General features: G+C 43.2%; 1 protein-coding gene across 1 annotated transcript in view; it reads right to left on the bottom strand.

Moving 5' to 3' along the window:
* Positions 1 to 22,022, bottom strand: part of CDC73 (cell division cycle 73) — an 80,212-nt gene extending 58,190 nt beyond the window's left edge. The window contains exons 1-7 of the mRNA XM_066238337.1: positions 21,603 to 22,022; positions 19,240 to 19,345; positions 16,155 to 16,224; positions 15,694 to 15,756; positions 15,555 to 15,607; positions 12,749 to 12,837; positions 1,475 to 1,691 (exon numbers count right to left, since the gene is read on the bottom strand). Coding sequence (XP_066094434.1) covers positions 1,475 to 1,691; positions 12,749 to 12,837; positions 15,555 to 15,607; positions 15,694 to 15,756; positions 16,155 to 16,224; positions 19,240 to 19,345; positions 21,603 to 21,733 — 729 coding nt within the window. The 5' untranslated portion in view covers positions 21,734 to 22,022. The remainder of the gene's footprint in view (positions 1 to 1,474; positions 1,692 to 12,748; positions 12,838 to 15,554; positions 15,608 to 15,693; positions 15,757 to 16,154; positions 16,225 to 19,239; positions 19,346 to 21,602) is intronic.
* Positions 22,023 to 24,697: the final 2,675 nt, after the last annotated feature.

Genomic DNA, 24,697 nt, shown 5'->3' with positions numbered 1-24,697 from the left:
GCGCCTACGCCCGACAATAACCACGCTGTTGTCCACGTCCGCGAGTTTTTGCTTTTTTGTCCAGTCCCCCCACCCACAGAGGTCAGCCTGTTGTCTATGAGTCGCTATTTGACTTGTTAGTTCATTTTGTTCATTAAATTCCACATATGAGTGAAATCATATATTATTTGTCTTTCTCTGGCTCATTTCATTTCACTTAGCATAATGCTCTCCAGGTCCATCAAATTCAGATTCTTCAACAAGTTTAATAAACACTGGTAGAACAATATAAGTGACTTAGGCAGCAAAAACAAGTATTAAACAGATCATTGTACTGGCAACACAAAAAACGGAAACTTATTCGTATTCTCAGGTTTCTCTTTAATTCTAAGCTCTGGAGAACGACTTGCAGCCCTAAGCTTGAGCACTCTGTCCACAAGTCCATGCACAAGGGAGTTCCTTCCGTCACACTCTTGCCGAGTCGCTGTGCTCCCCCTAACACAGCACAGAGCATTTGAGGCCAGAATCCAAACTCTGCAGATGAAGCCCGTGTGAAAGTTCACTGTTACCAGTCATCGTACACACCTGCAAAGTCTCTTACAAAGGTGTCCCATGAACAACTGTGCATCAGTGGAGGGTCAACGTTTAGCGAGGGAGGAAAACACAGATGAAAGGTACGCGTGGACCGAATCAAGGCACCTTTCTGCAGAGCCACTGAGACACCGGACAGCCACTATCCCTCACGTTTCTTTCTTTCAAAATTTAAAGTACACATCAACTTTAACCAGAAATGTGCTTCTAGAGATTAATTCTTTTGCTGTCTACACAAAAACGCACAACAGTTTATATGCAAGGAGGCTTTCGATGCATAATGCCATACTGAATAGGAAGGTAGACAATGAGAAGGGAGAAGAGGAGAAAGAGAGGGAAGAAAAATCCCACAACCCTGCAGTCAAAAGGGAAAAAGAAATAAAAGACTCCATTAATAAGGAACACATAAGTACTGCTACACCCACACTCTAGAATAGAACGTATAAAATACATGCAGTAACTATTCGCTGATTTTCCTAAGTTCTCTACTTTATGTAGAAAAATATATATATGGCTTTCATGACCAGAGGTCTTGACATCAATATTCCCTGTTCATTGGGTTTAAACAAAAATCGGATCAACAGAAAAAGTGGGCCCCTTCTTGCAATGAGAACTGAGTGTAAATCAAGAATCTGTACTTGGAATCAGACTTTCTCATGAGCTTCTTAGGTGACCAGCAACCAACCCCAGGATAGAACACAAAGGCAAACATGGCCACCTAGAAATCTACCGCAGTCTGATCTTTCAGAGATAAAACCTGAAACTTCCCATAGCAAATTTAACCACTCCCACAGCCAATCCTAGGTTGAATACGTACTCCCAAAACACGCTCCCCACAGCCAATCGCAGGTTAAACACACATGCCTGATGTGCACAGTAACAAATGCGCAGCACATCCAGTTACCTTTCCCGTGCTCTGCAGGATAGTCGTCCGCGTCCTCCACACCCGCTCCCTGCTAACGATGTCTCGGGTCACATCTACCTCGGCGTCCACAAAACTCCTCTGCTTAAGAGCAGTTATGTCATCGTCTAAGTCAGTCTTGATGGTAGACCTTTTCTTCGCCATAATTTTGGCTTTGATTGCAGCAATTTTTTCCACTGACATAGCTTCTGACAAAGACCTGAAAGCAATGTATTTTTAAAATTTTCACAGCAAGGAACTCTTGAGCACATCAAAATATACAGTGTTAAATTTATAGGGTCATGGTTGAAATACTTTAAGTGGCAATAATTAAGATTTTCTTTTTATATATTAAAATGACAAACTTCATATTTTATAATCAGATAATATTTTTATGAAGTGCCCATGTAGAAATATTACTTACTCTAAGAGCAAATTTCTTAGAAGAATCAATGTAACAAAAACCTTCACTTTTCTTTCGTGTCTCCTCCCCCCACCAAAGAGAACTCATTAATAAGTATGTTTTTCTTTGTATTTTCTGAGACTTTTATTTGCTTATGTCCCTCTACCCATGAAAATTATACAGACACACTCACACACAAACACACACAAGCAGGCACGTGCAGACCTTTGGAAAGGGAGAGGGTGAAAAATTCATTCAGTGAAGAATTTAAAGTTTAGGTTTCCTCTGAAATTTACTTCAAGGCATCAAACCTATATATCATAATGTAAAACACATCAATTTATTAGTTGCCAGGAGACTTTTTTATATGCCACATGAACATATGCCTCTTTTAGTGCCTAGAAGATGAAACCATATTTTGAGGTTTCCTTTGATTTTCAAAAATAGGCAAAATAGTAAACAGAAGTGTTCAGAACTATTAAAAAAGACAGCACTGACAGTATAAGTTATGGTAGGATAACCATCTTACCCCTCATGTCATCTTCACAATGCAAAATAAGAAAAAATGGAAAAGTGTTTGGGTACCTTAACAGTTGATAGAATTATTACTCTAATCAGAAAATGACAATCTTGAAATACATTTAAACAACATCTGGGAAAAGGACAGGAATTCCTGCAGGTTTAAATATGGCAATATTACACAGGATATGAGTTCACTTATATCAGGTAGGAAGGTGCTCTACAGAAAGTGAATATACAGGTAGTATTTGACTCATTTTATAGAATATTGTGCAACTTTCCCTCAATATCTAAGTCATACCAGTGTACCTTGAGCCAAATTCAAATGCTTTTCTAAACTATGGTAAAATGTGCATTGGACTTTCTTCCCAGTCAAGATGAAGAAACAGAGACTGACGTGACCCTCCTTCTTCGAAATGACCAGTCAAAATACGTGAGACGAGTGTACGGGACATCTGGTGTCGAGCCGGGAAAACCAGTGACCTCTGACGAACGAAGCCACCCAAGGCGAGCCCTGGAACATCGCAGTTTCCTGCCTACAGGTTTCCAGTGTGGCATAGGGAGTGGAGCTCAGACAAAACCAGTGGCTCCCTGACTTGTGAACAGAGCTGAGTCCAGTAAGACAAAGGTGGCCAAAGGTAGGGCCCACGGACCGGAGAAGAGAGGCAATGCAGAAGGCTCCGATGCTATTTCCAAAGTGGTGTAGCACTTACAGGGGCAAACACTCCAGTAACAACATCATTGTAACGAAGAACCGGACAAAAAAGACCACATGAATGACAACAAATGCACATTTAGTTCAAAACAAGAAACAAAGAACAGAAGAGACAAACAGAAAGCAGCAAAACAACAAAATAAAAGTAACAATATCAACAATCGCATAACTGTAAATGGTCTAAACTGGTGTTTCCCAATGTGGGGCCCACGCCCCACAGGGGGGCAATTTGAAAATGGACTCGACAAAACTTTAACTCTTTCGCCCCGGGCCATTTAAATGCAATGCTAGATATCGGTGCCAAATTTAACAAAAAATGCAATTCTTAAATAATTGCGGTAAATAATTATTAAGTATAATTTCGTTTGACAAGACCAAAATATCAACCGCGGAGCATGCCGTCTGCCGCGGGGAACCCTGGACGTTTTAAAAACTCGCTAAACAACGCAGTTATTCTCACCTAATTGGCCCATCGCAACTTCTGTAGTGTTTCACATCATTCAGTTGGTGTTAATTTGAAATAAGTGTCAGTCAAAACTGTTGTAAAAGCTCGTTGATTTAATAAATATATATATATTGTATAGATATAATTGGTAAGTATTTGATTTTATTTTTATCAATATTAAACTCTACTAAGTACTTCTTGCATCGGGGCTAGAAAGCACTAATATATTATAAATATTATTGGGGCTATAATAGTGCATGCACGACAATTTTAATTTTAGAAGCATAACTTTCCAGAAAATGTTGTCAAGTGGAAAAAATATAGATACCTTTTGATTTGCGGTGGTAGTGTAGTAAATGTGTTATATACATTTAAATAAATATGAATTTTTAGTATATGTTTACTCTATGTCACATTGAATATATTTTAACACATATTTTAATATTAGTTTTTAATTGATCTTATTTTTATTTCTTATAGCCCATAGTAAAATGAGTGGTGCAAGCAAGAAAAAAACTCATCAATATTCAGAGGAATATTTAAAATTTGGGTTCATACCCGCTGTTCACGATGAGCGGATTCCTTTTTGTTTTTTATGCCAGCAATGCTTGACCAACGAATCAATGAAACGAGGTCGTCTTGAGGCGCATTTGAAGGCGAAACATAGTGCTCATATTAATTCAGACTTGAGTTACTTTAAAACTTTAAAGAAAAATTTTGAAAAAAAGAACAACATTAAAGTCTCTATTTATTGCTCATACTTCAACTAATAATCGTGTTCTTGAGGTTAGTTATCAAATTTCTTTATTCATCGCTAAACTGGAGAGAATCACACTATAGGAGAGAATTTAATAAAACCGTCAATATCAGCATTTCTTAAAACGGTTCTTGAAAAAGATGACAAAGATGTAAAAGCTATGCCACTCAGTGACAATACTGTTAGCAGAAGAATAGACGAAATGAGTGAGGATATTGAAAAACAACTTATTGAAAAGCTGAAAACAAGCCTGACCAGGTGGTGGCGCAGTGGATAGAGCGTCGGACTGGGATGCAGAAGGACCCAGGTTCGAGACCCCGAGGTCGCCAGCTTGAGCGCGGGCTCATCTGGCTTGAGCAAAGAGCTCACCAGCTTGGACCCAAGGTCGCTGGCTCCAGCAGGGGGTTACTCGGTCTGCTGAAGGCCCGGGGTCAAGGCACATGTGAGAAAGCAATCAATGAACAACTAAGAAGTCGCAATGCGCAACGAGAAACTGATGATTGATGCTTCTCATCTCTCTCCGTTCCTGTCTGTCCCTGTCTATCTCTGCCTCTGTTAAAAAACAAACAAAACCCCCCCCAAAAAAAAAAAAAAAAAGCTGAAAACAAGAAAATTTTCCTTGCAAATGGATGAATCAACTTTGAGAGACAGTGAGGCAGTATTGATAACTTACATAAGATATATTGATAAAGGACATTTTGCTGAAGAAATGTTCTGTAAAAGATTAGAAAGCACCACTACCTCCAAAGATATATATAATAAGCTAAAAAACTACTTAGATGTCAATGATATACCAATAAAAAATATAACATCTTGTGCTGCAGATGGTGCTCCCAATATGATGGGCAAGAAAAATGGCTGCTTAAAATTGATGAAAGATGTGAATCCAGAAATAATTCTTGTGCATTGTGTTATTCATAGGGAAAACTTGGTAGCTAAAAACATCTCGCCTGTTCTGAATGAAGTATTACATACAGTAATAAAGTGTGTTAATGCTATTAAAGCTAGTGCCAAATGTGAGCGTCTTTTCAAGCTATTTTGTGAAGAACAAAATGAAGACCATGTGAGACTTTTACTTCATACTGAAGTAAGATGGCTATCTAAAGGAAACTGTTTGAAAAATTTATGGAACTGTTTGATACTCTTAGTGATTTTTTAAGCAACAAACCTGAAATGAAGTATCTGTTTACAATAGATGGTAAAGCATTTGTGAGTTATTTAGCTGATATCTTTGAAAAACTAAATATATTAAATAAGCAACTTCAAGGAACAAATAAAACTCTTGTCGATGCAAAAAGCAAAGATATTTGGTTTCATTATCAATATTGAGTTATGTCAGAAACATATTAACAAGAAAAACTTTAAACAGTTTCATTGGCTCCAAAAATGTGAAGTAACTGATACTGCTTTACTTGTTATTGTCAATCATTTGAATATTCTATCGGCTGATTTAAAAGAAAGATTTTCTGGCCCTGGCCGGTTGGCTCAGCGGTAGAGCGTCGGCCTGGCGTGCGGGGGACCCGGGTTCGATTCCCGGCCAGGGCACATAGGAGAAGCGCCCATTTGCTTCTCCACCCCCCCCTCCTTCCCCTGTCTCTCTCTTCCCCTCCCGCAGCCAAGGCTCCATTGGAGCAGAGATGGCCCGGGCGCTGGGGATGGCTCCTTGGCCTCTGCCCCAGGCGCTAGAGTGGCTCTGGTCTCAGCAGAGCGACGCCCTGGAGGGGCAGAGCATTGCCCCCTGGTGGGCAGAGCTTCCGCCCCTGGTGGGCGTGCCGGGTGGATCCCGGTCGGGTGCATGCGGGAGTCTGTCTGGCTGTCTCTCCTGTTTCCAGCTTCAGAAAAATACAAAAAAAAAAAAAAAAGAAAGATTTTCTGATTTAAAACAAATTGATTTCCCAACATGGATGATGCAGCCAATGTTAGTGGATTTGTCTGATATATCAAATATGCAGTATCAAGAAGAACTTGCAGAATTGCACAATGATGAGTCAGTTAAAGCTTTATTTAATATCAAAGGAGCGATGATGGCTTTGTGAGGAAACAGAAATCAAATACCCAAATTCAACCAAATGTGCAAGAAAACTATTGCTACCATTTCCATCTTCATTTTTAGCTGAATGTGGATTTAGTGCTATAAATGATTTACTGGTAAAAAAAAAAGAAATCGGCTGATATAACACAACGTGGAGACTTGAGACTATAGCTAACCAAATTGGAACCTAATATAAAATCTCTGTGCAGCAAGCATCAAGCGCAAGGATCACACTAAATTAAAATAATAAATTAATATAGAAAAATCTGTATTAAAATTATTTGGAATTTAAATTTCTGTTTTTCATTATATGTTTTGAAATTTTACTTACTGTGTTTTGTTAACAATTTCATAGTGATTTCTTCCTAGAACCTATCATTTATGTTTATTAAGTGAACAAATCAATTTTTTAATGTTAAAAATTATGTATGTTACATGGGGGGGACATAAATTTTAGTAAGGTTAAGGTGGGGCATGACACAAAAATGGTTGGGAAACACTGGTCTAAACTAATGAGAAAAGCACTTACACTATACTGTCATGTATGGGTTAAAGCTAAAGAACACCATGTCCCAGTGAGAAGAAAGAGTCCAGGAAACAGCGCAACGATGTGCACATGCTGACCACTGCAAACTGCACACTGAGAAATTGTTAAGATGGCATTTTTATGTTATGTGTATTTTATCACAATTTTTTAAAAAGTAAACACATGAAAAAGATGTATTTAGTAAGCTAACAAGCCAAAAGAAAGTTGAAAGAATGAGTAAGTTAATATCAGAAAAAGTAGATTTTTTTAACAGAGACTACTGCCAGGGAAAAAGATCATTCCATAACAATAAAAAAGATTCATTCACCAAGACAACACAACCTAAATATTTACAACTAAAAACAGAGTTTCAAAGCCGACAGAACAAAACCTGATAAAACCAGAAGGGAAAAGAGACAACTCCTCAGTAGGAGGCCCTAATAACACTACCTCAATAATGAACAAACAAGGCAGGCAGAAAACAAAGGTCTTAAGTACCTGCCTCATACCAAGGACCAACTGGACCTTACTGGCCCTTGCAGAACACACAAAACAAAGCAAAACACACGTTCTTTTAGAGTGCACACAGAACATTTATCAAGAAACACCATGTCTGGGGCCAAAAAGCAAGTTTCAATACATTTCAAAGAATTCAAGTCACACTAAGTGTAAAATACTTTAGAATAAACTGGAAATCAGTAACAGAAAGATCTCTAGAAAACCCCCAAATATTTGGAAACTAATTCACTTGTAAACAATCCATAGGATAGGGAAGAAATCATGACAAAAATTTTTTTTTTTTTTTTTTTTACAGAGACAGAGAGTGAGTCAGAGAGAGGGACAGACAGGGACAGACAGACAGGAACGGAGAGAGATGAAAAGCATCAATCATTAGTTTTTCATTGCGCGTTGCAACACCTTAGTTGTTCATTGATTGCTTTCTCATATGTGCCTTGACTGCGGGCCTTCAGCAGACCGAGTAACCCCTTGCTGGAGCCAGTGACCTTGGGTCCAAGCTGGTGAGCCTTGCTCAAACCAGATGAGCCCGCGCTCAAGCTGGCGACCTCGGGGTCTTGAACCTGGGTCCTCCGCATCCCAGTCCGATGCTCTATCCACTGCGCCACCGCCTGGTCAGGCTAGAAAATAATTTTGATTTCAATGAAATACACATATCAAAATATGAGATGGCATTAAAGAGGTACTTTCAGAGAAATCAACAACCCCAGCTTCACTGTAAGAAACTATAGAATGTAGAGCATATCAAACCCAGAGGAAGCAGAGGAAAAGAAATCAGGAAGAACAGCAGGAATCAAAGAATCAAAAGAGGAAAAACACCCTAAAAAAGGGGGGAAAAAAACTATCTGATTTTTAGAAGAAAAAGAAAAGAGATCAATTCTGGACAGAATAATGAGGAAAATAGCAGAAAACACAACATCAATAATCAAAGAGCCTGACCAGGCAATGGCGCAGTGGGACGCCTGGGACACTAGGGACCCAGGTACAAAGCCCCAAGGTAACTGGCTTGAGCAAGGGGTCACCAGCTTGAGCGTGGGATCACAAACATGGTCACTGGCTTAAAGCAAGGGGTCACTGACTCAGCTGCAGCCTTCCGCCCCTGGTCAAGGCACATATGAGAAAGCAATCAATGAATAAGGAGCCGCAACTACAAGGTAATACTTCTCATCCCTCTCCCTTCCTCTGTCTGTCCCTATCTGTGTCTGTGTTTGTGCCTCTCTAAAGAAATAAATAAATATCAATGTACAGAGTCTAGATAGACTAAAACAATATTAAGAACAACAGAAACGCCTGACCAGGCGGTGGCGCAGTGGATAGAGCATCGGACTGGGATGCAGAGGACCCGGGTTCGAGACCCCGAGGTCGCCAGCTTGAGTGCCGGCTCATCTGGTTTGAGGAAAAGCCCACCAGCTTGAACCCAAGGTCGCTGACTCCAGCAAGGGGTTACTCGGTCTGCTGAAGGCCCGCAGTCAAGGCACATATGAGAAAGCAATCAATGAACAACTAAGGTGTTGCAACGCGCAATGAAAAACTAATGACTGATGCTTCTCATCTCTCTCCGTTCCTGTCTGTCTGTCCCTGTCTATCCCTCTCTCTGACTCACTCTCTGTCTCTGTAAAAAATAAAAAAGTAAATAAAAAAGTAAATAAAAAGAACAACAGAAACAACATTATGCCAATAAATTTGATAGCTTACATGAAATGGAAAAATTCTTTCAAAGAAACACTCCGTAATTAGAGAGCACCAGACTAGCCTTACAATTATTTTTTTTTAAGATTTTATTTAGCCTGACCTGTGGTGGCGCAGTGGATAAAGCATCAACCTGAAAATACTGAGGTTGCCGGTTCAAAACCCTGGGCTTGCCTGGTCAAGGCACATATGGGAGTTGATGCTTCCTGCTCCTCCCCCCCCTTCTCTATAATAAATAAATAAAATCTTTAAAAAAAAAAAAAAAGATTTTATTTATTCATTATAGAGAGAGGAGAGGGGGAGAGAGAGAGAGAGACAGAGGGAGAAGTGGGAGGAGCAGGAAGCATCAACTCCCATATGTGCCTTGACCAGGCAAGCCCAGGGTTTTGAACCAGCAACCTCAGCGTTTCCAGGTTGACGCTTTATCCACTGCGCCACCACAGGTCAGGCTTTTTTTTTCTTTAATTTTTTTTAAGATTTTATTAATTCATTATAGAGAGGAGAGAGAGAGAGTGAGGGAGGCGCCTTACAATTATTAAATTGAATTTGTAGTTAAAAACTTTACCAGAAAGAAATACATAAAAATAGCTAAAATAAAACTACAGCACAGGTATTTTCATTAGTGGACTTTCCTAAGTGCAGCAGGAAATAATACCAAGTCTAAACCCCTCCAGAAAACTGAAGAGAAGGAAGTCCTTTCCAACTCGTCCTGAACCAGAATTGTCTCAATATGAAGACAGAGACATAAGGAAACCTCAGACCTTATACAAAGAGGTGCAAAAATTCAGTAGGTTTCTAAAACTCTAATTCAATAATATGTAAAAAGGCTCCGGCTGAATAGCTTGGTTGGTTAAGCATGGTCCCAAAGTGCAGAGGTTGCCAGTTTGATACCCAGTCAGGGCACATACAGGGAGGGACAGAATGATGTTCTTCTCTCTCTGTCTTCCCCTTCCTCTCTCTAAAATCAATAAAATAAAACACTGAAAATAATAATACATAAAAGGGATCACACATCAACATGACTGTAGGAGGCAGCTTCTGACATGACTCTGAGTGACATCCACCTCCTGGCGTCTACACCCACACGAATCCCCCTCTGGGCGTGTGTGGGCTGAGCCGTGCTTCTCAGGAAAGCCATGCTGCACAAGGGATGGGGTGCCACTCTGTTGGGGCCATAAACACTGTAACTTCCCTCTTGCTTGACCTCCCTCCCGCCCTGCTGTTTGCTCACTCTCATGAGGTAAGCTGCAGGATTGTGAAACGGCCTATGGAGACCAAACGTGGCCCAGGACCAAGAGCCCTTTACCCCAGCTAAGGAACTGAACTGTGTCTAACACCCAGCCAGACACTAGATTGTGGACGACCACGTGGGCAGGGAGCAGACCCTCCACCATCATGCCCGCAGAAACCGCACGGCCACCGGCACTGCCAGAGCCCCTGAAGCCCGGCAGCCACGGAAGTCTTCCCTGACTCCCGACCCACAGACACTGAGATGACCAACGTGCAATTTAGGCCACTACGTTTCAGGTTAACTTGTCATGCTGCAACAGATGACAAGTGGAATTCATCCATGAAATGCAAACGTGTATTCTTTTTTTAATTTTAGTGAGAGAGGAAAGGGGAGACAGAGACAGGAACATCAAGCTGCTCCTGTATGTTCCCCGACAGGGGACAGAACTGGCCACCTCTGTGCTTCAGGACAGCACTCTAACCAACTACACTGATTTGCCAGCCAGGGAAATTTTTTTTAATGAACAAAAAAATCTGACACTGCAATAAGGATGATATAGGATGGCAAATAAGCTCATGAGAGGATGCTCACCAAATCTTTTCATTTAGAATAGCTAAAGTTAAAAGGCTTGACAAGCCCTGGCCAGGTAGTTTAATTGGTTAGTGTGTTGTCCCAATACATCAGGGTTGCAGGTTCAATTCCTGGTCAGGGCACATGTGGAATCAACCAATGACTACATAAATGGGTGGGACAACAAATCCATGTTTCTCTCTCTCTCTCTTCCTTCCCATCTCTCTAATAAATAAAAATAGTTTCTATTGGAAAAAAAAAAAGGCTTCACCATATCATTCACCATATCAAGTGTGGCAAGAACATGAAGAAACTAAAATTCTTACACATTGCTGGCAGAAATAGTACAACCACTGTGAAAACTAGTTTGGCAATTTCCTTTTTTTTAATTAAATTTACTGAGGTGACATTGGTTAACAAATTTACACAAGTTTCAAGTGTACAATTCTAAGACATGTGATCTGTACACTGCATTGTATACCCAGCACCCAAAGTCAATCATCTTCCGTCAGCACCTATTCGACTCTCTAATCCTCTGCTGCCCAACCCCCTTCCCTCCTGTAAACGCCATATTAGTGTTTTTCGATGAGTTTGGTCTGCTTGTTGTTCGTTTGTTTCCTTGTTGCTTTCAGTTTCATAGTATATCCCACATATAAGTGAAATCACATGGTTCTTAACTTTTTCTGACTTACTTCCCTTAGGATAATCCTCTCACGGGCCATCCACATTGTCACAAACACAGCAGTCCACCTAATCTTACGGCTGAGCAGTGGTCCACCATACGTGTGTACCACATCTTCAGTGACAATGCCTTAAAAAGTTAAATTTCCCATACAACGTGATCCAATCATTTCTCTACTAGGTATTTACTCAAGATAAATAAAAAACCTACGTCCATACGTACAGAGAAATGGCAGGACACAGCCACCCACAGGTGACTGAGAAACAAACTGTACATCCACACAACAGACTATGACTCAGCGATAAAAAGGAATGAGCTACTGATACACCCAGTACTATAGATGAATCTCTATATAATTATGCTAAGTGAAAAAAGGACCTCAAAAAAGTACATATTACACAATTCCATTTATAATTTAACTCTAGAAAAAAGAAACTCATCACTGTTACACAGATCACTGGTTGCTAGGGAGGGAAAGAACTGGGGACAGGGAGGCCATGGAGTCATAAAGGCACACAGGACACTGACGGGCTGATGCTATAGTCATGACCTTGACTGTGATGACGGTTTCACAAATGTAGACATACAGAAAAATTTATCAACTTACGCACTTTAAATATGAGTAGCTCATTGTATATCAATTATCCTCAAAAAAAATATTTAAATCTGCATATAATTTTAAGCTCCGATAAAACTTCCAAAAACATACTATACCAAAGAAAAACTATGAAATGTTTCTAATTATAGTAAAAATCAAGAGTCAACAAAGACCACAGGTAACACCAGCCAGCCCGGTCAGTTAGAAATGCAAGCAGCCTGTGGCTGTTTCCCTACCACAAAAGAGCTGAAGAGTTGCAAAAAACCTATGACCTGCAAAGCCAAAACACTGAGTATGTGGCACATCACAGAAAAAGTCTGCTGACCTCTAATCACACGACAAATGAGTAGCTTGCATTACAGACTTCTATAAAGGAAAGATCAATACAGTCACAGAATCAACAAGAAGGCTTTACAGGAAGCGAAATTCGCACCAGGGCCTTGAACCCCCACCCTGCACAAAACAGGCCCACACAGCACCTTCTGAATGAACTTAGGGCACAGAGGCATATGATGAACGCAGGAGGCAAACATAAACATAGGGAGCACGAGGCGCCTGTTCCCTACACACTGCCCCTTCCTACTTCAGTCTTACCTGATCTGCTCAGTCTGCACAATCCCTTCCTTGTGGCCCTCCAAACGAGCAGCCAGTCTCTCCTTGTCGAGGCGAACACACTCTTCATCCTGAAAACAATCACTGCTTAGTGAGGATACAAGAGCTTTATGTACATGTGTTTTAAGAATGAAAAAACAATGCATGTAACTTTTCCTGGGAGGGTTTATTTTCCAGGTAGATTTCCTCTTTTTCTTTTTAAAATTTTTTTTATTTTAGAGAGAAGAGAGAGGGAGAAAGGTGGGGAGAAGTGGGAAGCATCAACTGGCAGTAGTTGCTTCTTGCATGTGCCTGAACCAGGCAAGCCCCGGACTGTGAACCAACAGCCTCTCCGCTGCAGGTTGATGCTCCGTCCACTGGCCACCACAGGCCACCTGACTCTTCCTTACGTATGTTCCTGCCTGTCAAGTGTCAGGCATCATGGCGTCAACACTAAGGTTACTTTAGTTACACAAAGCCAACAATATTAAAACTACGCTGGACCACAGAAGAGTAGGGTCGACTAAAGACTTATTGAAAAATTTGAGTTAACATTTTTCTACGATTAAGTGGTTCCCATAAGAAAGATCCCATACAACAAATAAATTCCTACTCTTTGGGAAAGTTTATAACTACGTTTCTGAAAACCTTCACCATGGACAAAATTTCATTTTGGATCGAGATTGTTTCTATCTGTTGTCGCAGGTCTGGAATCCATCAGTTCACATCAAAACACTAGACATCAAACTTCAATGGTTTTCAAAGCTTGTTGCGGGTAAACTTGAGTGTGAAAAGTGTCCAGTTACTTAAAAACAAACTTAGTGATAACTCTGATCTAGTTTAATCTCCACATCCAACAAATGAGAACATGGAAGACCAGAGCCAGCGTCTGTAATGAATGGAACAGGAAACTATATAAAAAGCATCAATGCATTCAAGGCCTAAAAAGATATCACGTTCCAATCTACGCTCTAATATTAATCTATTATGTAAAACTCTTAAAATTGACATGCTGCTGACATGAATGCAAGGAAAATATTTTAGGAAATGCCGTAAGTCTTTGCCATTTGTAACAAAGGTATAAACATGGTACCCATGTTCCTTAGATTACCTGCAGGTTTTAGGAACCCCCGCAACCCAGACTTGCATCAGAGCAGAATCCCCACCCTCCAGCTCTGTCTCCTGGCACAGGGCCTTTACCTCCTCTCAATGCATGCTTGCTGAACTGAGAACAAACAGTTCAGGGAACAGAGCTGTTGAAGTCATTCATTTAAATCCATAACTGCTCTGGAAAAAATTGTTATTATGCTGACTTTTCAACTAACTAGTATGCTAGAAAATTAGCATTCCCAAAATGTTCAATTTTTTCAGTAATTATAATGTGGATTTAAGGGTTTTCCAAATACATGCTATCCTTAAGTACACTCATTTTATATAGTGGGTCTCAGCGTCCTTTCAGACAGAGAGCTGAGGGAAATATCAGTTCTACTGCCACAACACATGCCCAGCAGAGCAGAGTGGGACGCGGCGGCCAGATGCCTGGGCTCTGCTCCCGGTCTCGTGAGCCGCACAAGTCACTTACTCTGAGCCGTCTGCTCACCGACGACATGCACAGGGCTACCGAACTTGGGGGCTTGCGCTAAGGATTCCAGGACTTAATGTAAATGGTACAGAGTCCATCATCCAGCACAGAGTAATAACAACGAGCTAATCATCGTCATCACTACCTAAACGCACCAGGCCCAAGTTCAGGAGTAGGGAGATTCAAGCTACACTACTTGAGCATCAAATGTTGCCCAGGATTCCACCGTTTTACCAACTCTATCCCTTTAACAGCTACATCTCTTACCCTTATTTATAGATGTTTCGCTGTTAACATAGCAGGCAAATGGTGTAACTATCTGATTTGCAAAGAACCGTGCAATAAAAAGACTTACAGTTTCTGGTCATGTTAACAACTGGTGATAGCTACAAGTGTGATTGCAGTATCATTCACTGATATCCGACCAGTTTGGTCATTTCTCAGATCTTACGTGTACCTCCAGTGCACAATCCTCCATTGACAGAGAAATTTATACGTACCTGATCTGGGCTTATTACAGATTTAAGTAAGTAGCATCATAAAATTCCTGAAGTCTTACGTAGTACAACAGCTAATCAACAAATCCTCTTTCCAAAGTCACACTCCCTATGTGACTTCTGTTATAGGTGAACTGCCTTATTTACCAACATACCACACCACTGGCTGTCTATAATATGCTATAAAAATACGTGACCTGGAGTGTCAATATTTTAAGAATTAACTGTTATAAGCACCCATGTTCACAGCTCTTAAAAGTGAAGAAGCAAACTTCCATACCATCTCATACCAGGGTTGGACAAACTACAATCCAGAGGCCAAATCTGGCCCTCTACCTTTTTTGAAGATTTTACGGGAACACAGCCAGGCCTGTTCATTCACATACTATCCATGCTTGATTTCGCAGCACAGTAGAGTGGAGTAGATAAACAGACTAAATTACTCAAAAAGCCTAAGTAAGATATTTACTAACCGGCTCTTCATAGAAAAATTTTATGATTCCTGACCTAGTCCAAAACATTCATCAATATGGAAAATAAAGTGATTTGTCCATCATATGGCTTACACATCAGAGATCATAAACTACAGGTTAATTTGTTTATTCTATAATTTCTCCAGAAAAAAAGAGAAACAACTCCTAGGATGCTGTGATCAAAGATTTCTTATTGCTACACAATTCCAATTTCTGTAACAATATGAATCACCTTTAAAATATAATTCCGTAATTACCTCAATTCGTGGTTTCTTTGCTTCTGCTAAAACTTCATCTGCAGCTCGTTTGACTGTAAGAGAAAAAGAAAAAAAAAATAAATGTCCAGTTTTGGGATAGGCTCTTGAAAGTTCACTGTAAACATTGAACAAGACATACCTTGAGTAGATCGCTGAAGACCTATTTCCAAAGGGGCACTTCTGTCTATACTAGCCGACGTTGCTGACGGTTTAAAAAGATTTATGTGAAATCAATATCTGAACATATATAGTGGATGTTATTACAAGTGAAACACTTAACATGTGTTATATTATTTTATATACAGTGATTTATCCCAGGTAAAAAAAATAAGTTTTAAAGCAGCATTCTAAATGCTTTTTATTATAAAAGATTAATACATGTTAGAAAGTCTATCAGTATGACAAATTACTTTTAACAATTTAACTTACAAATTATTGAGACAATCTGACTGAAATTCACTGGCCACTTCAAAGAACACTCCAGCCTCGTAACATGTGCCCACAGCGTTAATCATAAGTGAACATGCAAACACATATATGAGAGTAAGGTTATTTTTTGAGTCAGCATTCACTCTGTAACGGAATTTTGAAGTCACTCACATGCTTCGCCATTGAGATATCCAAGTAGGTCTTTTCGGTCAGGTCTTCTAACCACAGGAATATTTTCAGTCTAAAATCAAAATTTTAAATTAGGTATCAAATCAATAACAATTATAAGAAATTTGGTAAAGATAAATACCACGTAATATCTGATTTTCATTACAATGTATCTCCATAACGTTAATATATTTTTAGAAAATGAGTAGGCTAAAAAACCTAATAAAAATCTTGAAAAACTTGAAACATTAATTTTCTGTAGCTCTGCTGTTGAAATTCAATTACATTATTAAAAAAAGATTAGTCGTTAAAAATAAAACAATGGGCCCTGGCCGGTTGGCTCAGTGGTAGAGCGTCAGCCTGGCGTGCAGAGGTCCTGGGTTCGATTCCCGGCCAGGGCACACAGGAGAAGCGCCCATCTGCTTCTCCACCCCTCCCCCTCTCCTTCCTCTCTGTCTCTCTCTTCCCCTCCCACAGCCAGCCGAGGCTCCATTGGAGCAAAGATGGCCCAGGCGCTGGGGATGGCTCCTTGGCCTCTGCCCCAGGCGCTAGAGTGGCTCTGGTCACAAGAGCGACGCCCCGGAGGGGCAGAGCATCGCCCCCTGGTGGGCAGAGCCTCGCCCCTGGTGGGCGTGCCGGGTGGATCCCGGGTGGATCCGGGTCAGGCGCATGCGGGAGTCTGTCTGACTGTCTCTCCCCGTTTCCAGCTTCAGAAAAATACAAAAAATAAATAAATAAATTTTAAAAAATAAATAAATAAAATTAAAATAAAATAAAACAAAACAAAACAATGACCCTATCCCTGTTTAAAATACTAATTTGGGCCCTGGCCGGTTGGCTCAGTGGTAGAGCGTCGGCCTGGCGTGCGGGGGACCCGGGTTCGATTCCCAGCCAGGGCACATAGGAGAAGCGCCCATTTGCTTCTCCACCCCCCCCCTTCCTCTCTGTCTCTCTCTTCCCCTCCCGCAGCCAAGGCTTCATTGGAGCAAAGATGGCCCGGGCGCTGGGGATGGCTCCTTGGCCTCTGCCCCAGGTGCTAGAGTGGCTCTGGTCGAAGCAGAGCAATGCCCTGGAGGGGCAGAGCATTGCCCCTGGTGGGCGTGCCGGGTGGATCCTGGTCGGGCGCATGCGGGAATCTGTCTGACTGTCTCTCCCCGTTTCCAGCTTCAGAAAAAAAAAAAGAAAAAAAAAATACTAATTTGTCTTTTCTGTTCCCTGGGCTCGCTCTAAGTATTTAACTTTATTCATGATGGTTCATATATTTGAGGGAAATTCTATTCCCACTGCCAGCTCAGGTCATGCAATGTTTCTTAAGTGCTTTCTTTCTTTTTCAAATGCGCTGTCACTAAGACTAAATTTTATTAATGAACAATAGGTATGTGTTGTATGGGCTTGGGAAATATAGACAATAATATAGGGAAACATTAATGGCAACGGTTTACTTTCCATATTATGTAGTGTTTTTATCCTTCAGTCTGTGTAAATTACATACGCAAGGGGAGAAGAGTGAAAAATTAAATCTGAAAAACGTATTTTCAGATTTTTGGTAAAATGGATAATTTTCCTTTAACCTCCAACATTAGCAATTTGTAAATAGGTAAGTAAAACAAATAAAACTGAACACGTTCAGCACCAAATCATCTTTGGACCATAAGTCAATAATCCTATAACCACCACCATTTGCATTATCATTTTGTATTGATTTTATTTTTTCTTTTTTTTCTTTTCCTCTTTTGTATTTCTCTGAAGTTGGAAACGGAGGAGGCAGTCAGACAAGACTCCCGCATGCACCCGACCAGGATCCACCCAGCACGCCCACCAGGGGGCGATGATCTGCCCATCTTGGGGCATCGCTCTGCCACAATCAGAGCCATTCTAGTGCCTGAGGCAGAGGCCACAGAGCCATCCTCAGAGCCCGGGCAAATGCTGCTCCAATGGAGCCTTGGCTGCGAGGGGGAAGAGAGAGACAGAGAGGAAGGAGAGAGGGAGGGGTGGAGAAGCAAATGGGCGCTTCTCCTGTGTGCCCTGGCCGGAAATCAAACCCAGGACTCCCGCACGCCAGGCCGACGCTCTACCACTGAGCCAACCTGCCAGGGCCTTTTGTATTGATTTTAGAAAGGGGAAGGGGGAGATAGAGAGGGGGGAAGGAGGGAGGGAGAGTCAATAAGAGTATGATCCCATATGCCAAGGTTATAGGTTTGATCCCCAGTCAGGGCATATACAAGAATCAACCAATGAGCCTGACCAGGCGGTGGCGAAGTGGATAGAGCGTCAGACTGGGATGCCGAGGACCCAGGTTCGAGACCCCGAGGTCGCCAGCTTGAGCACGGGCTCATCTGTTTGAGTAAAAGCTCACCAGCTTGGACCCAAGGTCTCTGACTAGAGCAAGGGGTTAGTCTGCTGAAGGCCCATGGTCAAGGCACATATGAGAAAGCAATCAATGAACTAAGGTGTCGCAATGCGCAAAGAAAAACTAATGATTGATGCTTCTCATCTCTCCGTTCCTGTCTGTCCCTGTCTATCCCTCTCTCTGACTCTCTGTCTCTGTAAAAAAAAAAAAAAAAAAAGAATCAACCAATGAGCCTGACCGGTGGCGGTGTCATGGACAGAACATCGACCTGGGATGCTAAAGTCCCGGGTTTGAACCCTGAGGTCACCAGCTTGAGCATGGGCTCATCCAGCTTGAACCCAACGTCACTGGCTAGAACAAGGGGTCACTGGCTTGGATTGAGACCCCTGGTCAAAGCAAATAAGAGAAACAATCAATGAACAACTAAAATGACACAGCTTTGAGTTGATGCTTCTCATCTCTCTCTCTTTCCCTCCCTCTTGCAAAGAAAAAAAATATCAACCAATGAATGCATAAATGAGTATAACAACAAATCAATGTTTCTCTCTCTCCCTTCCATTCCAAAATCAATTAAATTTTTTTTTAATTTACGTCACAATATTCTAATTACGACTCACCAGGAGACTTTCACACAAACCTTCTATCCTTCTGAGTTGAAACCCATGAGAAAAATTATCCATGTCAAATGATACCTACCATCAATTTAATCAAAATAATTTTAAAATGAATTCTACTTACGGCTGCACGTCGGACATAGACAGGATGAGAAAGGTGTACATTATTAAGGAGAAACAGGATAGAATCCAACGTGTAGTACTCTCTGGGTTGGCCTTCCTTTCCGGTCCTGAAACAATTATGGCAAGAGTTTTTACTCACAATTGCAAATCAATTCTTTGAGCTTAATTACATGTATTAATTCACCCAAACCCACTTTGCTCTCCAACAACACAGCTAATGAAAATACAAAGTGTGAAATCTAGTGAATAGAACTGTCACTTGGGCAAAGGGAAGACAAAGGTAGACAATGACAAAAACACAAGGAAGGAAGGAAAGTACACAATACTTATACCCTTAAGGTACTATACACTTTTTAGAATTTGGTCAAAATTAGGTCCTGGGCTTTGTCAATTGAGAAACCTAATCAGTAACACCTTGATCCTGATGTGTAAGACGAGAGAAACTGATTAGGAGAAGCACAACTATCATTACTGTTACAGGCGCTAAAAAAAACTTACAAGAAATTGATCCTATGTCTCCTAACCTGATGCTCTTACAGCAAAAAACAATGAATTTGAGGTATAATTCTTATGACATCCTTGAATTAAACCACCACCAAAGAAGCAAAACGAATTCTGCTTGTGATAAAACGACGTTGCCTGGGGGTGCACTCTCTTTAATGGTCAACAATAGTAGGGTCCAATCCCCTTCCTCCAACACCCTGCCCATCTAGAATCGTCGGAGTATCTGAATTCATCCGAATACACCCAGTATATTCAGCCCCAAACCTAATTTTCTAGCCTTATTTCCACTTTTCCTCTAAGTGGAGGTATTTCAAACCACACATCATTATGAATTATTGTACGATAAAATCTAATATATAGATAACAACAGAGATTTATTTATAATATAGAAAAGCAAAACAACAATAAAGGTGTTGTTTAATGTTACTAATATGCACACACTGATACACGTACACAGAGGTTAGCAGGAAATGAAAATATATTCATTGGTGTGAATCACTGCTGTAAAAGTTTGAAACCTACTATTCTAAGTAACCCCTCTTCATGTCTGGATTCGATGAGTAGCTGTCAAAACACTGCCTCTCCAGCTCTCACGCCTTTTAAACTTCCAGTTCCATAGTCCCGAGAGACCTAACCCATCATTTCGCCCTAAGGATTCCTACCCAGTCTTTAAAGCTTATTCACTTCACCATTCATTTGTCCAAGAAAAATCTGCAGCATGTCTAACAGGCCAAGCAAACGTCTATGAAACCTCTCCTGACGCTCCAAGTCTGCAGTGACTGACTGATTAACGCCAACCTCCTTCCAAGGCAGGGAACCAGGGTTCTATGAATTTTCCTGGTTCTCAGATTCAACCACCCTCCACCCCGAGGTCTCCTCAACCATTATAAATAAATCAATCAATCAGCTCCAGTTAAAGCTCCAAGCAAAAGTCAACCATTATAAATCAATCAATCAGCTCCAAGTTAAAGCTCCAAGCAAAGGCACTTCTGTCTGTGCCAATCCTTTTGAAATAACAAAAAGGGGGAGGGGGGTCAGAATGCTTCTTCATCAGCAGGTCACAATGTTAATAAAGTCAGGAGCCGTGGAGGCCACAAAGCAAAAAACTAAAAAAAAAAAAAAACACAAAAAACTGACACTACGTCTCGGGTGTCTCATCGCTCTTCTTCCCCGAGCCCCCGGACCCCCGCTCCGCCGCGCCAGCCACGCACGGAAGTTCGGGTCTCAGGTTCCCGGGATCCAGCCGGAAAACACCGACGAGAGAGACACGTCCCTGAAAAAGGCCCGCACGGTCACTAGAACTCCCTCTCTAGAGCGACTTCCTCGCGACTTCAATTCAGGACATCCCACGTGGACGGCGCGTCCCCCCAAAACAGTCCTCGTTTCCAGCACGTTCCCCCGACATCGCGCGCACACACAGCACCCGGGCTGTGTCGGCTGCGGAGTACCCGGGTCCCCACCCGCACGTCCCCCGCTCAGGAGCTCCCGCCTCCACCTGCAGCAGCACCTGCGTGACCATCTGCAGCACCACCACCTGCGTGACCACCTGCAGCACCACCACCTGCCCGATTTCTCCCACAGCGCCCGGCGGAGCCCGGGAGCCCGACCTGCACCTGTGGGCAGCCTGTGGGCAGCCTGTGGGCAGCCCGTGGGCAGCGCGGGAGCGCCGCGAACAAAAAGGGGCGCCTGGCGCCGCGCGGGGAGAGCAGGACGAACTGGGAAGGCGCACGCCGCGCCAGCACGCCCGGCCCCGCGCGGAGCCCGCCGCCAAGTGCAACTTCTGCTCCGCGGGAAAACTTTCGCCCCGAGCCCCCGGGTCCCCGGCCCGGGGAGAGGAGCCCGCCGCCCAGCCCGACCTACCCCCACACCACGTAGTTGGTCTTCACGTTCTTGGGCCAGGAAAACTCGCCGAAGATGACTTCGTCTCCCTTCACCACGATCTCCTTCTTCTGGATGTTGTACTGTCGCAGGACGCTCAGCACGTCCGCCATCTTCCGCCCCCTCACCAACGCCGCGGGCCCGGGCGCCCCCGCTGCCGCCGCCGCGCCCGCCCGCAGCCGCGCTCCCCTGCTCGGCCGCCGCCGCCCAACTGCGGCCGCACTCGCTGCCGGGCTCGCCTACGCCAACAGCAGGGCCAGGAGCCGCCCCGGCCGCCGAGGACCCCGCGCGAGGAGGCCAGGCCCCGCCGCCGGCTGCCCGCCGAGAACGCCTGACTGACTGCACAGCCCCAGCGCCACTCCGCCGCCGCCGGCAGGGGGCGTGCCCGCCGCCGCTCGGGGGCACGCCCCTCCCAGACCTCCGCGCGGCACTGGGCCGACTACCCGGCCCGAACCTCGCGGCGCCCACGTACGACGCACGTACAGGACTCGAGGCCAGACGCAAGCGCGCGCGCAGCACGCACCTCATTTCCCCTCTCTCCTTCCCGCCCCTTCCCCCGCGCCGCGCGCACGGCGGGCGACAGGTGCGCGCGCACCTGCAGGGAGGGTCCGCGCTGTGGTCCCTGAACGCACATCCTGTGTGGTGGGAGGCTCTGGGTCCCTAGCTTTGGCGCGGACGGAGCTTGGCCACAGGTCTGCAGAACACGAGGACGGTGTTCCCGTCTAGGTGGCACCCGGGACTGGCTACATGCTTCCCGGTTCCCAGGGACTAAACCCCTTAGAAGGGTGCAGTCTGGGGTTTGGGGTGGAACTGCATACTGAGAAAGAGGGAGGCGGGAGGAGATCTGGCCGCGGCACCACTTTTGCTAGCTGCTCTTTGACCTCGGTCAACTTAGTGCTTTATCACAACAGTCGGGTAATAGAGAAAATGGAGATAATACAAGAATTAAGTGAAAGCGATTAGCAAATCATCAGAATGTCACAAATGTGGGATCTTACCCCTCAGATCCTTTAATGACTTTTTCCACCCTGACCCCCTCGTCCCCCGCAACTCCCCACCGATACCAAAGAGCGACATTTGAAAAGTTGTGTACCAAGATGCCAATGAGAAGGTTAGAGAACACGAGCCCCAAACTGGACGAATTAGAGCACTTTCGGGTTCCTTGATTTCTTTTTTCTTTTTTTTAATTGAGACTCAGTGGACTCAAAGGTGTCTTTTGCTGTGCTGGAAACGATATAAAGTCAATATACGGCAGGTCCTGAAATAACCGTTGCTCCTTTCCACGTTGTTTTGCTATAACAATGAGAAAACAATATTACCCCGCCACTGCCTGTGTGGAGTTTGCACATTGTCCCCATGTATTGCGTGGGTTTTCCTGGGACTCTGAGTCTCTGGTTTCCTCCCACATCCCAAAGATGTGCAGGTGAGGCTCACTCACCTATGTACATTGTCCCAGTGTGAGTGAGCAGGGTGGGTGTGAGTGGCTCACAAACGGAAGAGTGGCCTGTCTTGCAGCAAGTACAGGCTCTGTTAACCAGTCCTGACCCGGATTACATGGGCTGGAAAAGAATGCTTTTATTTGTTTTCATTTACCATCCTAAATTGTATGTATTGCTGCTCACTCTTACTTCCCTCACACCAGCACTCACTTAGACTAGGACCATTTAGCACGTCTTTGGGATGTGGGAAGAAAACCCACGGGCAAGATGTGGGCACTGCATCCATACAGTTGCCCCGGGCAGAATATATATTTTTTTCATCAAGGTCATAGCCTAATAATTCTTTTTTTCTTTTCTTTTTTTGTGGCAAAGACAAAGAGAGTCAGAGAGAGGGATAGACAGACAGGAATGGCGAGAGATGAGAAGCATCAATCATCAGTTTTTTGTTGCGACACCTTAGTTGTTCATTGATTGCTTTCTCATATGTGCCTTGACCGTGAGGCTACAGCAGACTGAGTAACCCCTTGCTCAAGCTGGTGAGCTTTGCTCAAACCAGATGAGCCCGCACTCAAGCTGGCGACGTCGGGGTCTCAAACCTGGCTCCTCTGCATCCCAGTCCGATGCTCTATCCACTGTGCCACCGCCTGGTCAGGCTAGCCCAATAATCTTGACCAAAATGGTGTTATTCAAGGACCTACTGAATTAAGGATAGTTCCTAAAGGAGGTAATCAATGATGTGATTAACCTTTAAAAAAATTATTGATGTGTTTTAGAGAGAGAAAGGGAGAGAAGGAAGGAGAAAAGAGGGAGAGGGGGAGAGCGTGCGCGAGAGAGAGAGAGAGAGAGAGAGAGAGAGACATTCATTTGTTGTTCTACTTAACTGTGTGTGCATTTATTGGTCACTTCTCCTTCCCCCTATGTGGCCTGATGGAGGGGAGGAACACAACAGTGGCATTTCCAGAGGATGCTCTTACCCACTGAGCAACTGGCTAGGGCTGAATCTTCCTTTTTTTGTAAAGGAGAGCAGGTAATTGGTTTAGTATAGTAACAGTGTGGTGTGTGAGGGAAACAACAGTATTTTTATAAGTTAAGCAGCTAGGTAAGAAATGTCAAGTGTTTTTTGTCAATTAAAAAGTCTGCTTGGCTTGGGGAACAGTTAGGTTTAGGAGAGGTCCTGGAACAGTCAACTGAAGCTCTTGGACAAGAGTGCCATTCAGCTACTGGATCTAATGAAAGACTAAAATAAGTAATACATTTTTAAAGAGTCAGTACCTCTCTGGTTTGTTCAGACCTGTGCACAAAAACAAAAAAGGATTGCCTGACCAGGCGGTGGCACAGTGAATAGAGCATCGGACTGGGATGCGGAAGGACCCAGGTTCAAGACCCTGAGGTCGCCAGCTTGAGCGCGGGCTCATCTGGCTTGAGCAAAAATAAAAAATAAAGCTCACCAGCTTGGGCCCAAGGTCGCTGGCTCGAGCAAGGGGTTACTCGGTCTGCTGAAGGCCTGTGGTCAAGGCACATATGAGAAAGCAATCAATGAACAACTAAGGTGTCACAACAAAAAACTGGTGATTGATGCTTCTCATCTCTCTCTGTTACTGTCTGTCTGTCCCTATCTATCCCTCTCTCTGTAACAAA

Source organism: Saccopteryx bilineata, chromosome 1 (genome assembly GCF_036850765.1).
Source record: "Saccopteryx bilineata isolate mSacBil1 chromosome 1, mSacBil1_pri_phased_curated, whole genome shotgun sequence".
NCBI classification, from domain to species: Eukaryota; Metazoa; Chordata; class Mammalia; order Chiroptera; family Emballonuridae; genus Saccopteryx; species Saccopteryx bilineata.
This window is presented reverse-complemented; position numbering and strand designations above follow the sequence as displayed.